We start from the raw sequence: 15,338 nt of genomic DNA, 5'->3' as shown, positions 1-15,338 counted from the left end.
TAAAATAAAATGTTCAAATTCACACTTTCAAGGAAAAAACTCTCCGATCTTGCTATTCGGAATCTGGTCATGGTCAATGATATCTAAAAGCTTCCTGCGTTTCTAAAGAAACAGCCGCCCGCCCGACTACTGCTCCTCAAGTTGAATGTCGTCTTCGAAGTCCTCTCCAAACGCTGTTCATAAGAGCGCCACCAAAAGCATGCTACCGGCCTTAAACATTGTTAAGGTTCCGAGTTTCGGTCTAATATTAACTACTTAGCCTTACACCTTCACTTTTAATAAAATACTCATAAAAAAGTAAGCTACATTAAAAATCTTTAGTTTTGTAATAGTTAAACGATTAACAAAAACATTCTCAGAGGAATGACGAAAGCTAGTTATCAATTGTGCCATTGCACTACTTAACTTTCAAAATGATCTTAACTGAGTTGTTTAAACTGATTGGTTTCCGGCGAATGCCAATCTTTAAACACAACCCACTTGCTCGCGGAGTAATACCACAGCTAGGATACATTTAACTATCAGAGCATTGCCTGCTGAACACTTGTATTTTTTTATTAAGAACACATAGAACAGGATAGAACTTTAATGATTAAATAAATATGAAGAAAAGGTTTTAGTTGCAAAAATATACTTAAAAAGATGAACTTAAACGTTCTCCTGTGTGCTATTACGTTACTGACGTCGTATTGTGGATTGACGTCAGCAGTGTACTTCGAAGAAGGGTACGACCATCACTACACGTATACGTCGACATCTGACGTTCTCGGCATGCACAACGTCACAACGGTGATCAAGGTGAGATGATTTCGGATATTGTACCTTAGTTGATTAAACAACCAACTTGTACCTCTGATATTCATTGAAAAAATGAAGATGATAAATATAATTGACAATTGCGATAATATTTTAATTGGGTTAGCTTCTGTTTTATTTCTTGTTATTGGATCCAATCCTTAAACAAATCAAATGCAATGTCAAGAATCAAGGATACATTGAATGTTTTTCTTTCGGGCATTTTAAAATTTTAGATAAAGCAGCTGTTTTTAAATATCTTTGTTTTATTCTTTTAATTATAAAGTTTGGATGATTATAAAAATGGGGGAGGGGAGAGGGCCATTCTCTTCCATACTTCCGGCTCGTAACTTATATTGTTGCTGATGCTAACAACGCTTAAAATGATGATACTGATGGTAATCGTCAACCATTTTGATGTTGTTCTTACTGATAATTATTGCAACGATTTTCACGCATCGGATAAAAATGATTAACATGATAACAAGTGTAGGAAATGATGATGAATGTGGCAATGTACATGATGATGATGATGATGATGATGATGATGATGATGATGATGATGATAGTGGTAGTGGTGGTGGTGGTGATGATAATGATGATGATAATGATGATGATGATGATGATGCTGATGCTGATGATGATGATGATGATGATGATGATGATGATGATGGTGATTAAGAAGAAGAAGAAGAAGAAGAAGAAGATGATGATGATGATGATGATGATGATGATGATGATGATGATGATGATGATGGTGATGATGGTTGTGGAGGTGGTGGTGAGGGTGGTGGTGGTGCTCGGGTGATGATGATGATGATGATGATGATGATGATGATGATGATGATGATGATGATGGTGGTGGTGGTGGTGATGATGATGATGATGATGATGATGATGATGATGATGATGATGATGATTTGTCCTTAAACTGACTGATTCTCCATTTCAAAGTTTCGTGTACGCTGTGTTAACGGTACAAATGACAGAGGCCGACTCCACAAGTTGCTCATCGATAGCTTCGTCCAACACTCGGAACATGGCTATAGTAAGTCCACACCATTTTATTGTGTACAACAAGAAATCTCCCATTTTCTTCTCTATGTTTTATTAATGGAAGAATTAGACCTCCTGCACTATCGCAATGATTGAAAGAAAATACCTGAAACCAATCTCAGGTTTCTTTTCTTAATATTGACGAGTGAACAGACTGGATCACCTCAATGATCATATGAAATATAACAAACTAATACATACTTGACCATGATTGGATTATTGGACTTAAGGTTGGATGATTGTTTTTTGCATTACTTTTAGTGAAACATTCCATTGATGCCTGTAAGTTTATATTCGATTAAAAAACAACAACAACACAACAATATCGTACTGCGGCAATTCCGCGAACGCGTTGAACAGTTTAAAACTAAACAGGTTATTCCCGATTAACATGATAACTTAAGATCCACCAAGATCAGCGGAGATGAAGTTACGAATGTAATTTCGATCGGTCAGGAATCACCGAAATCACCGCAGAAGCAGTACCGAATTTATATACGATCTGTAGAGTATCATTCTAATCCGCACAGATGCACTTACGATTGATACAAAATAACCACGATCAGGGCATACTCAGATACGAATGTATTCTCGATCGGTCTATAATCACGAAAATCCGCGCAAATGCAGTTATGATCGATTTACGTTCGATCAAAAATCATAACGATCCGCACAGATGCAGACGCATGTTTTCAAGAGAATGACTACGATCTGCGCAGATGAATTTACGAGCGGTCATAAAATCACCACGATCCGCGAAGATGCCGTAACAAATATTTTCACGAGCGGCCAAGAACCTTAACAAACCGCACAGATGCAGTTGTGATCTTCAAACGATCGGTCTAGAATCACCGCGATAAACGCAGATGCAGTTGCAAATTTATTTTAGATCAATCAAGAATTTCCACCATTTACACAGATCCAGTTACGAATGCATTTACAAATGTATTTACAAAATCCGCAATCATCACGAACCACGCAATTGAGGTTAATTTGAAGTGCTTTTTTTAGTATTTTAGCGTATTTGAGCGCAAACAAAACAGCTCGGTATTGCACTAATCACTATCGATAACGTAACAACAATATGAAGATAGTTTTATTGTTAAAATATTTCTATACATAAGCGTGTTAAGCCCATCTGAACAATATAAATAACCATTAAATATGTTACTAGTGTAAGAAGTAGTACGTGTAGTAGTTTAGTTGTTGGTTGATGGTGGTAATAGTAGCAAAAGCAACAGTCGCCAAAGCTGAAGTTGGAACGGCAGTAGCTGAATCAACAGCAGCCAAAGCTGTAGAGGAAACGGCATTAACAGTAGTAGCAGAAGCAGATAATTATAAGTAGCAATATCATTTGTGTCAGTAGTAAATGAAACAGAAGTTGTAGCGCATACAGTTACAGTAAAGGTCATGTTTGTTCGTGAATATCAACACACAGCACAATTCATGATCTGGAGCCTTGTAAAATATTAGTTCTTAAATCAATTTAATTGTATCCTATTATAGTTTTATTTGGTATGGTCTCTATGCAGCATACCATATTATAAGCATATATGTCTTTACTGCTTCAGCTGCGGACAACCCGCTGAAATGGCACCTTGATCACAGGTTAGTCCACCTTAACCCTTGAAGTTATATAATTATCACCGTTAAACTATGCATACATTGTAGTTCAATTTAACCACATTGTTACTGCGCTTACAATGAGATTGTTTTAAACATTCTACGTAATACATAACAGTTGCTGAGAACATCAGCGAGATTAAGAACGGGGGGATTGAAGATGCTGAACTGGAGTGCAGTGTTGACCTTCCTAAAAATGCGCTTGACGTTTTATGTCCCGTATGGTGGTTGTCAACTTCACGTTCAAACCGGAGGGACTGATACAATTTGTCTAAGTCTGAGGATTCACTTTGATTTCTCGAGTTTATATTTAACTGGTAGGATCTAGGTACCGGTGCGGATTGTTTACGCCTGTTGATTCCCTTTAATGTCCCGAGTTTCTACTTCACTGATGGACACTTTGGAGTGGTGTGGTTTGTATTAGCCTATCGATTCCCTTTAATGTCCCGTGTTTCTACTTCACTGATGGACACTTTGGAGTGGTGTGGTTTGTATTAGCCTATCGATTCCCTTTGATGTCTCGAGTTTCTACTTGGCATAACGACACTTTTGACTGGTGTGATTTGTCTAAGTCCCTTTGATATTCCTAGTTTGTACACTAGGGACTGGTGTCGTTTGTCAAAGTCTGTGAATTCCCTTTATGCATGTACATTCTACTTAACTGGTGGATTCTATGGTCTGGTACACGAGGGACTAGGTTTTGATGTCTGAGCCTTTGGATCCCATTTGCAGTCCCGAGTTATACTTCACTTGTGGACACTAGGGACTGGTGTATTTTGTCTAAGACTATAGATTTCATCTGAGATCCCGAGTTTCTACTTAACTGGGCGGCAAAAGGGACTGGTGTGGGTTGTCTAAGCTTGTGGATTGTCTTTGATGTCCCGAGTTTCTACTTTACTAGTGGTCACTAGGGACTGATGTGATTTGTCTCTTTTTATCAATTTCAGTTGATGTCTTTAGTTCCTGCGTAACTGGGGCACTTTAGAGACTGCTGTGGTTTTTCTAAGCCTGAGGATTCCTTTTTGTTTCTTTAGTTTCGAGTGGTGTGGTTTGTCTTAGTCTGTGGATTCCCTTTGATGTCCTGAGTTTTTACTTCACTGATGTACACTAGGGACTGGTGTTGATTGTTTAAGTCTGCTGAATCCCTTTTATGTATTGTGTTTCTACATCACTGGTGAGCACTAGGGACTGGTGTGATTTGTCTTAGCCTGTGGATTCCTTTGAGGTCCCGATTTTCAACTTAACAGTGGGACACTCGGGCCTGGTTTCGTTTGTCTTAGCCTGTGGATTCCATTTGATGTCGTGACTTTCCACCTCACTGATGGACCCAAGGGAATGGTTTGGTTATTCTAAGTATGTGGCTTCCCTTCAACGCCACGATTTTCTACTTCAATGTGGGACATTAGGGACTGATTTGTGCTTTGTCTTAGCCTGTGGATTCCCTTTGTTGTCCCGTGTTTATTCTTCACTGGTTGATACAAGCAAGGGACTGGTGTGGTTTGTTTTATATCACCATTTTGTCATTTCACGGCGGGGCACAAAGGAATAGTGTGGTTTGTTCGAATCCATATCGTTGTTGTGTTTCCAGTTTCTACTTCACGATGGGGCAGTAGGCGCTGGTGCAGTTTATCTTAGTATTTATTTCCAAGTATTCTGTGTCTTGATTTTAGTTTACGGTTGGGCAGGAGGCACTTGGTTTTTCAAAATTTGAGGAACCTCTTTAGTTTTCCCAGTTTTAAGTTCTGTGGTGGCGCAAAAGAGACTGATTTTGTTTGTCTTAGTCGGTATTATTCCTATTCTCTTCCTTGTTTTTACCTCACGTTTGAGCACGATTGGCTGTGGCAGTTTGTCCAAATCTGTATACCACCTTTTCTGTTCCCAATTTCTACTTAACAATGGGACGGGCACGCCGTACTGGTACAGTGTGTCTTAGTCTTAACTTTTGTTCCAATTTTTACTAATGGCTAAACTGGAGGGAATGGTGTAGTATGTCCATTTGTGTATATTCCTTTTGTGTTCCCTGATTTTACTTCAGGTAGGGCACGATGTACTGATTCAGATATTCTAGGTATTATATCCCTTTCTCCATCCAGTTTCTTCTTCACGGTTGGGCACGAGGGTCTTGTTCGGCTTGTCCACTACCACCCGGAGGAGCTGTACGAGGTACTAGCCCTGAAAAAGGTACTCGCTTCCACCATCGCAACACACGTGCAGGTACGGGTTTGGTAGATACTAAGTAGAGTGACAAAAACTGAGTTGAGTAATTCTTTGAAGTCTTTTCAAACAATAAAAATTTTGGTGCTGATCTTGTCAAAATCAATAATTATATATCAGTGTTTTAATCTAAATATTAGATGTTGTAATAAGAATAAAGTCGGATTAAATTGAAATGGGAAAAGAGGCTTGAAACATCAAGCATTCAAAGCTTTATACAGCAGCTAACCGTCCGATTATCTTCACCAGGTTGGCGAAGGTCTGTCCTGGCAGTACGAGTCAGAGGAGGAGGACCATGCCGGTAGGAGACTAGATGCATCATAATTGTTCACTATAAGCAAAGCATCTTTGTCGAAAACACAGCACGCTACCATAATTTCAACCGTTGATTTCATGACTTTGAACACATGTTAACAATAAAATTGGTAAACATGCACGCTATGAAAATTAAAACATACGGAGCAAATCACATATATTTGACCTTGTCGATTTATATTCCTTGATTGACTAATAAATTGTGCACAAGGGGTTGACTTGGATTATAGTGATTTCGCTTATAATAAAGAATTACTGTAACAGTTGATTGCTAACAGAAATTACGATCACGAAAAGAAGGAAACGCACATAAGTACTACTGCTGTATTGAAATTAAGAAGTGTTTTAGCAAGTTTGCTCTGAAAATGTCATGATTTTTTCTTCCTAGGTCGCAATCACGTTCACATAGTTCCAAATAGTACGACTACTGTATAGATAGCAAATTAGTAATTAATAAATGATTCTCGCCCAAGACATACCTGTGTCGTCTGCGCACTGCAGGTACACTAAGTCACAAGTACGAGGGCACGCGGCTTGCGGACGGGGTGAAGTTGGTACGGAGCCATCAGAGTCTCACTGATGTTCACAGACTGCATAATAAGGTACACGTCAACGGCTCTAGATAAAACACCTATGGCATAACTTGGACTGTCAAGGCATAATTTATATATATTTAACCTCTGAACTATCATATTATAATGTGCCTTTATCGTCTCAATAAAAGTTTTTTAAGATTAAGGTAAAAATAAGCATGTTTGATCGGTATGACTAATACAATACACCCGGACCGACAAGAACGTTCAAACCCTCTCCGTATAACAGGGTGTTAAGAATGCATACTATGTTTTACAAATCAGCATTTGCAATGGTAAAACCTTTTGTAATTTTTTGTCCTCCTACAGACAGTACACATGGATACGAGACTGACCCCTCAAAACGTTGAGGTCCTTGACAATATCACTCTGCAGCACGCGCCAAACAAAGTCATCACGTAAGTAAACTTGGCATCCCCTTTGTATAAAAATAATGTTAATTCCGATCAAGTAATTAACGACAATTGTGTAACAATTAAATCCTTTTTTTCAATTAGAGCCTGGCTTTGTTAAATGATAGTGTTCTCATGATACGTGTTTAGTGACCATATCGAATTTAAAATATTGGCTGCATACTGCTCAACCATCGCTTTTGATAATCATATATGCTGCCTATAAATTTTGCGATCACTACCGATTGGGTTCGAAAAACAAAAAAAACTTTCAGCTACAAATCAATATAAAAAGTATTTCAGGCATACCATGGAAGGAGTGGCGGAAATTGAGGAAGATATATCTGGAGGTAAGAATATCCGTATTTATGTATAGCCCTTTAGTAGCTATATAACAACATCCGTTGAATCGATCGGGCACTACGGTGATGCTACGCCTTTTATTAATATTGAGGCAAGAAATCAGGCACAAGGATTGCGTACTAACGAAATCGAATATGGCGTTTACCAATCATGAAATATCAATACATTATTTGAACACAGCAAGTAGTTTACGAATGTGTTTGCAATCAATACTTTTCAGAGTTTCCGATTGTGTCGACTATTTCAAGAAGCACGGTCAAGTTGGTGGTCAAAAAGTGAGTGTTTCATCTGCACCCAACACAGGTGTATGAAAGAAAGTGTCATATTTTTTTATAAAAAATAGTAATGGATCCATCCATATGAAGTCTGAGATTAGACACAAGAGGCAAAACTGCATATCTACATATCATTGTAAATTTCCTTTCAGTAAATTATTGATGAGGTTTTTATTGTATTCCATTGCGATTTGAAATTGTACCATATTTTGCGTTTATTTTTGACATTTTTTTGTAATTTAGTGAGAGTGCTTTTCTGAGTCTGAGTCTAGACTTGGACTGCTTGTAAGAATGGGCCCTGATCTATATGCCTATATGTTCTGGCAATTACTTGTTTCATAAATCTCAAAATTCCAACTTATGTCCACACCTAACGACGAAGCTCTACATTTCCTAATGACATTGTTTACTTTCAGCAAGCTTTACGAGCCGCCGACGCCCCACGCGGTCAATGAGATGCACAATGATTCAATCAGTGTCAAAATGGTAAGTTTTTCGTATATTTCGTGCGACTAGGGGGGTGCTATTGGATTATATTAGATACACAAATGTTAATCTAACCATACATATGGCTTAGAACCTATAGTAGGTGTTCCGAGGGGTGTGTGTACATCGAAATTCATGAATATACCCGTTGTGTCAATGGTTCGTTTAGTGCGAATGTTTTAATTTAAAAAATAGTCCGTATTATCAGAAGTGCAACCCGGCCCAATAAGAAATATATAGGTGTTTATTTTGCTGAAAAAAAATGTTCATAAAATCCAGTAGCCTACGTAGGTGGGGCGTATGCGGGGCTAATTTATACGTCACTCGGGTGAGGGTTAGGTATAAGCAAATAGACGCCGACTAATTAGACAAATATTATAAAATGCGAGCATTATTTTGCGTCCAACAGGATGCTATATCGACACCACCTATTTTTGTCCCATCAAATCTTTAGTTTGTAAATTATAAAATACATTCTTTGAAAAATTTACATAAAATTAGTCATGTCCCAAATTTGTTGTTGTCATTATAAACAATATGCATCACACACTATATCTGTATGTGTGCAAGATGCCATTTTAAGTTTGCGATTCAGGCAGGATATACAATCACCCTTAGGCCTAAAAAAATAAATTGTGTGGTTCGGGTAACATGGTCCTCAGGAAGAGGTAGGGTAGGTGGGGATTTTTTTTAGTTTGGTACAGGTTTGTTTGCTTTGTTTTTGTCCTTTTCCAACAGAATTTCAGTTATATAAGGACATTGCTGAGCATCGCTGCAGTTAGGTGGTGTCATTGCTAGTTTTGTTGCCATTCGTCACACACCGTCCGAAAGCAAAACAAATTGATAATTAAATGTGACAAAACTGACCGGGCAGGCCAAAAACATTTTTCTGCCTTTCTCCAAGAAGTAAAGTTAGGAATAAATTCTAAACTGTACAAATGGCAACATACCCAGGTTTCATTCCCAGTTTAAAAAAGTCACATTTTGTCAGGAACCAGCCTATGTCAGAACTCCAAGTATTTTATAATTCCTTTCACTACTAGTAGTATGTTTGTCCTGCTGCTATTTTATTTAAACTCTTTTTATGATTGCATCTGACAACATGACAGGTGAAAAGGGTCATGCCTTGTCCTGCAGTGGTGGGTGGATTATATTAAAATTAGACCGGCATTCAATTTTATGTGTGGGGAAAACTTTTACTATTATCCAGAGACATTTTGTTTCATTGTATATACCTTACTCTGAAGAACGAAAAGTCGGAGAATTTCCCGATAAATTGTTCGACAGGAATATCGTACAGCTGTTCTTCATACAAACGGGTCCATGGCCCCTTGTCGGATGTTGACATGTCATTCTCGGATACAGATCCCGGCTCGAACAAAAACATTTTCTCTTCATCTTCAAAACTCATCTTGGGTGTTATGAGCTTAAACTCCTGACGTTCTGGAGTGTTTTTATTTCTCAAGTCGCACCAAAATAAAAAACAGTTGGGTCGGCGATATTTTCCAGGTAGGGTCGGGTGACCCAAACCACACAATTTATTTTTTCAGGCCTTATATTCGAAAGAAACAACAAACAAACAAAGTTTAAGGGGGCAAAAAGATAGTGTATTCAAGGAAATATAACACACAATACGGTTATCTGAAATAGGTTAACATGAACCGCAATAAAAATGTAAAAATAAAGGGATGGCTTACATATACAAAAAGCGAACAAGCAAGTCAAATATAAACATGTATATTTATATCGCGGTATTAGCGACTAGATCTTTAATATTTGACATATATCACAGTATTTTTATTTTTTATTGCATTAAGTATTAAACGAAATTAATCATATCCATTCTTTCGACTCTTTTCAGATATAATTTATCTTATAAAATTGTTTTGATAACAAAGTAAAAATAAAAAAAGGCATAAACATTACCCTTGACCAATACCAAGGACTCTTTTAAACATTTCGCCAATTTCTCGAACAAAAAAACTTTTGTTTTAAACCTATTATATATCTATATATTTTGCATTTATGACATGAAAAAGTTTTCTTAGAATACCTGACCTATATAATTCAAACACCGTATGATTCGCATGATTATCAAAAGCTATTGAATTATCAACAATTAACAAAACAACTTTCTTTGCATTAATGACATGATTAATTAAACTATGTAAAACAAACATATTGTCAGTAGTTTTTATTTTAGAACGAAGCCCGGTCTGGAGATTTATTGTTCATGTATCTTTATCAGTCGACGATGGCAAACGTTTATTTATACATCTAGTTAAATCATCCCGAATAAACTCAATAATGTCATTCTTCTAGAATGCTTAACATCTAACCGAGACTACCCTTCTTGTGAACAGGCATTTAATAGCCATGACTCCACATTTATACACACTGTTATTGTATTTGCGTATAAATTCAACATGCATGCCTTTCTATAGAGGCCCCCAGTGAAGAAACCACTGAGAGAGGTGGAGAAGGACATGCAGCACTATCTTCAATGTATCCACGCCATCGAGAACAAGTGTAAGTACTCACGGTCAGCATTCGGTCAGTTTTCCTCTTTACAGAAACCAGAATATCCCCACATTGATTTGATTTTCACATTTGCGTTTTTACGTTTTTACTCTACGTTTTACTAGCTGGCTAACTGTACTACTAGTTGCGCAAACATAAAGGCAAACCTTGATTTTTATATAATATTTCTACCCAATCGGCAAACTCTTCAATGACCGATCAAAGCAAGTCTTTTAGAAGATTATCTGGTTAACCAACACTGATTAATGCCTTTAATTTGGATAATTAATCAGTTAAACCCCTCTGGTTATATGTCGTCTTTTTAATATCCGCCTTAATACATTCGAAACAGAAATATTTAAGTTACAAATTTGGCTGAGCGATATTCCATAAATCTGTTAAGTGCTGCATCAATAGGAAAATGTCGTTGGTTTCAAATATTTTCGTTTCAGTCAATTGATACGGGTAGTAATAATAATGGCGCATGCGATTTGAATTCGGAGTTTTAATTAAAGGCCAATGGCCCAAAATACATGACACACCAGAAAGGCATGAGTTGTGTCAGGGTAATTAATCGATACAAGCAATGTGTAAATAAAAATCAAGATTACTTCCCCTTAATATTAAATATTAATGTTAAAAAGAGATGGCATATATAATAAGCTAGTTTTCGTAAATTTTCAGATTGATTTTTGTTAAATAAACTGTACAAATCTTCTTATTCAGTACTACTAGAATACCAATTAAACAAATTTTGCACTCGTTTATCATTATATTTACAACATATAAAGAAAGCATGGTATTCACAGTTTAAAACATAAACGCTTATATAATCTAGACAAAACCGACTAACACATTCTTCTCTTGTGATAGCATTATGCCTACCAGTTCCAATTAACTATTTATGATTTGAACATCTAAATTTGCTAAAAGCTAATTTATATTTAAAGGTATGTCTTACGATGAATAACATTCCACATTAATCAAAGTGTTATTTTCACTAAAACTACTAAACGTCTTCTAGGAGGAACCTTAAATAGATAGTGCTATACACTGGTGCACGTTGAATAATCAGAGTAGCCCCAAAAAGGGTTACATCTTGTCCTTACAGTGTGCCCCAAAAACCTGAAATGACTAACAATCTTATCGGAGCACTCGCCGAATGGGCCTTTCCCGAACGCATGTATAAATAATCTGAAAAACACACTATTTGGTCAAACTAGTGCCAGCTGTTACAAGTCAAGTGAAACAACATGGAAGACATTCAGGTTATATGGATATCTCATTGAGTTTTAACACTGATTGTACTTGCGGCAGGAATACATATACAACTCTAGGGGTTATGTACCGAACTATCTATCCTTCCGAAAGGTATAAGGAGGGTAAGAGCTTAAAGTCATTGCAATGCAATAGTGGGTGGGGCTGGCCGAAAAATTGAAGCTTTTAGAAAATTCAAGTTTTATTTAGTTTTGAGGAACACCATTTTAATGTAGTATAACATTCATCCTTTGCGACATTTTCTGGGGTTTTAAAGCGAGACAACATTTATTTTTTATCAGATAATGAGATAATGGACCAGAAACACATCTACATCTTTTCGGCAAATCCGTCGACAACATAACTCTGTTTTTGTGTCAGAAATTCCAATACGACCTAATCAACCATGTATTGACGATATATTTTCCAATAAGAAAGATGTCAAAAGTGGTGTAGGTTCATATCCTGGTTACAAGAAGTTCAAATATCTTTCGTAAGATAGCTGCAATCACCACAAAACATTGTTGTATAAAGACATTTCCAGAAAAAAGCAAACGCTTTTTTGATTAAAAGTCAGATAAAATCTTCTTTCGTAAAAGTAAAGTTACAGCTTCACGAATTGCTACGGATATGTTTATTAAGTTTGCTTAATATTAAACCTAAAACAATAAAAGTAATATATAATCTTTAAATAGTTTAGGTCTGGTTTCAAACATAATTTGCTCAAAGGGAGGCCCTTAAAAAGCTTTATAATTGCAGGTTATGAACATTATTTCAAAGTTCATTGCCTTCCATTGTAACGCAACGCTAAGAAGAACATAAAAACAAGAAAAAGTACATAAAAAGGACAGTCCAATTTTTGTTATAGAATGAAAAAGATTATATTATTTTCACTTTAAATCATTGTCTTAATCATTTTTAAACATTCGATTTGCTAGGTACCCAGGAGAAAACTATTTATTTTATTTTAGATGCAATAGGTACTAACAATAGCAATAACAATAACAATAGTATTTATGATATAGATACTTTCAACCGGCAATGATATACCTGCAGATCCTGCAGACACGCCTGTAGTAAAATACCTAATAACGTAAACATGCACAAAAGACTCAGAAATGTAAAGAGGCTTTTTATGTTGTCCAAGCTTTTACACATATTTGTGTCGGCTCTTAAAATAAAAAAGAAATGGTAAAGGACTGTATGGTATATATTTAAGCATACATATACAAATAGGCATATACTTCCTTCATACGTTAGTTTTAGTTTCCTCATTTGCATACGGCCCTGTACTGCATTTTAAATGTACATTTACGTGAGGGTATAAGTAGCTGATAACTGATTATTAATAAAAGGAAAATGGAAGACATATTAGTACTTTCATTATAATTATTCATATTTGTGCAACTGTTTTACATAAACTTTATAATGCTTTTAAATATAAATGATTTATGGATTAGCCGAGGTCATACTACCTCAAAGACGGTTACAGAAAAAAGCACAACGATGCAAATCGGGATATACTGACTTCAAAGAACAGAAAAGGGTATATGGGTCGACAAATTATAACTGGTATGAGGTGGATTTGAATCGTGGACCATCTGGATATTATTGTAAATGAAGCAAAAGGAATATTGGCCGACAAGTCATCACGGATATTAGGGCTGAATTAATGTTGACCAAATGATAATCACGGGTAATGGGGTTGAGGGGCTATTGACCGACAATTTATCAAGAGTATGCGGGCTAAGGGGATGTTGACCGACAAGCCATCACGGTTATTTTGGCTTATTTATCAATAAATAAACAAAACATTTAAAACAGGGATGGGGTATATTAGTGTATATTGACCGACAGGCCATAACTGATATGAGAGATCAACAAGTTACTATGGGCATTAGAGTCAAGGGTTAATGCCGGTTATGTAATCACGGGCATGGGAGCTTTCGCGCAAAGAATAGTGATAGACAAAACGTCCAGTCAGGGCATCATCTTCTTAAAGATTGTCGCTAAAGAAACCACAACAAAAGATTGAAGTGACGGAAAGAAGCTTATGTTAATGAATTCAAAAGGATTTGTTTAGGGCACTGATAAGTAACTTGTTTCTTTGCTCGCTGTTCATGTTTTATCTCAAATTGATAACAAATGCGAAAGTATACCATACATCTATGCAGTGTTTCAATGAGAGCTCGGCTCAAAAACAAGGCACAAAAATACTAGTTATTTTATCTTAGCGACAAATTAAACAATTATGTTTTGTTTTGTTACTTAAACCTTCGGCACCATTTCCGTCTAAAAGGTATCCGGTTTTGAATAAAACTGCATGGGCGCTTTGATGCTTCGCCCTGACGTACATCTCTTATTACCAAACTATCGTTTGTTTTGCATAAAGTAGGACAACAAATAACATACATTTATTACATAAAATATGAGCAGAAGTAGCGTTCCTCTTAAACTCAATAAAACTATTCTTGTTATAGACGACCGAAACCGTACTGAGTGCGTACATCAACTGCGGACGCTAGTGCGTTCCCTGGAGCGTCACGACTTCCTCCAGCTTGGGCGCGACGCGCTGTCCAAGGAATGCCCGGAGAATGACACGATCTGTGCAGACGAGAGGAACCTTTTCATTGGTAAAATATCAAACCAAGTATTATCCGCTCTGCTTGGCAAAAATGGCGGCCACTTCCACATGTCCTTCTGATTGGGCTAGCCCTTATGCTTAGGCAAATGGCCATTCTTTCCGTTGGGCAAATGGCAACTCAATCAAATGACCTTCCCATCTGCTTGGCCAAGTTGTCATACCTTCTCCTTAGAACAAGAGCTGTCACAGACAGCTATATCCCCCGCCTCATTTTTTGTAACGAAAGCCAATCAATGGTAAGGGTAGTTTCTCAGGAACATAAGAAATGCGTAAAATTAAGAAAGGGCAATAACTCTTTCAAAAAAGGTCAAATTGCAAAAGCCTGACAATATGCACTGTGTCACTGTATAGTCATAAACGTAAGAGGAGTTGCAAAAAAACAATTTTAAATTTAAAATAAAGAAAGGGCAACAACTCTTTAAAAAATGACCGAATCGCGAAAGCCCAACAATATGCGCTGCGTCATCATATAGTCATCAATCTGTAAAAGTTTGGTAGAAATTGCATAAAAAACGTAAGAGGAGCTGGGAAGAAACCAACTTTAAATGTAAAAAGGGCAATAACTCTTTCAAAAATGGCCAAATCGCGAAAGCCCGAAATTATGCGCTGCCTCCCTATATAGTCATCAATCTGTGAAAGCTTGGTAGAAATCGCATGAAAAACGTAAGAGGAGTTGGGAAGAAACCAATTTTAAATGTATAAAATAGGGCAATTACTCTTTCAAAAATGGCCGAATCGCGAAAGCCCGACAATATGCGCTGCGTCACTGTATAGTCATCAATCTGTGAAAGTTTGGTATAAATCG

General features: G+C 36.8%; 1 protein-coding gene across 1 annotated transcript in view; it reads left to right on the top strand.

Annotated features, from left to right (window-relative positions):
* Positions 1 to 642: 642 nt before the first annotated feature.
* Positions 643 to 15,338, top strand: part of LOC128225700 (uncharacterized) — a 61,117-nt gene continuing 46,421 nt past the window's right edge. Inside the window, 12 exon segments of the mRNA XM_052935609.1 lie at positions 643 to 798; positions 1,750 to 1,843; positions 3,423 to 3,459; positions 5,568 to 5,688; positions 5,938 to 5,989; positions 6,505 to 6,605; positions 6,906 to 6,994; positions 7,292 to 7,338; positions 7,572 to 7,626; positions 8,043 to 8,112; positions 10,557 to 10,641; positions 14,370 to 14,522. Of these exon segments, the coding sequence (XP_052791569.1) occupies positions 643 to 798; positions 1,750 to 1,843; positions 3,423 to 3,459; positions 5,568 to 5,688; positions 5,938 to 5,989; positions 6,505 to 6,605; positions 6,906 to 6,994; positions 7,292 to 7,338; positions 7,572 to 7,626; positions 8,043 to 8,112; positions 10,557 to 10,641; positions 14,370 to 14,522 (1,060 nt within the window).

Source organism: Mya arenaria, chromosome 3 (assembly GCF_026914265.1).
Source record: "Mya arenaria isolate MELC-2E11 chromosome 3, ASM2691426v1".
NCBI classification, from domain to species: Eukaryota; Metazoa; Mollusca; class Bivalvia; order Myida; family Myidae; genus Mya; species Mya arenaria.
This window is presented reverse-complemented; position numbering and strand designations above follow the sequence as displayed.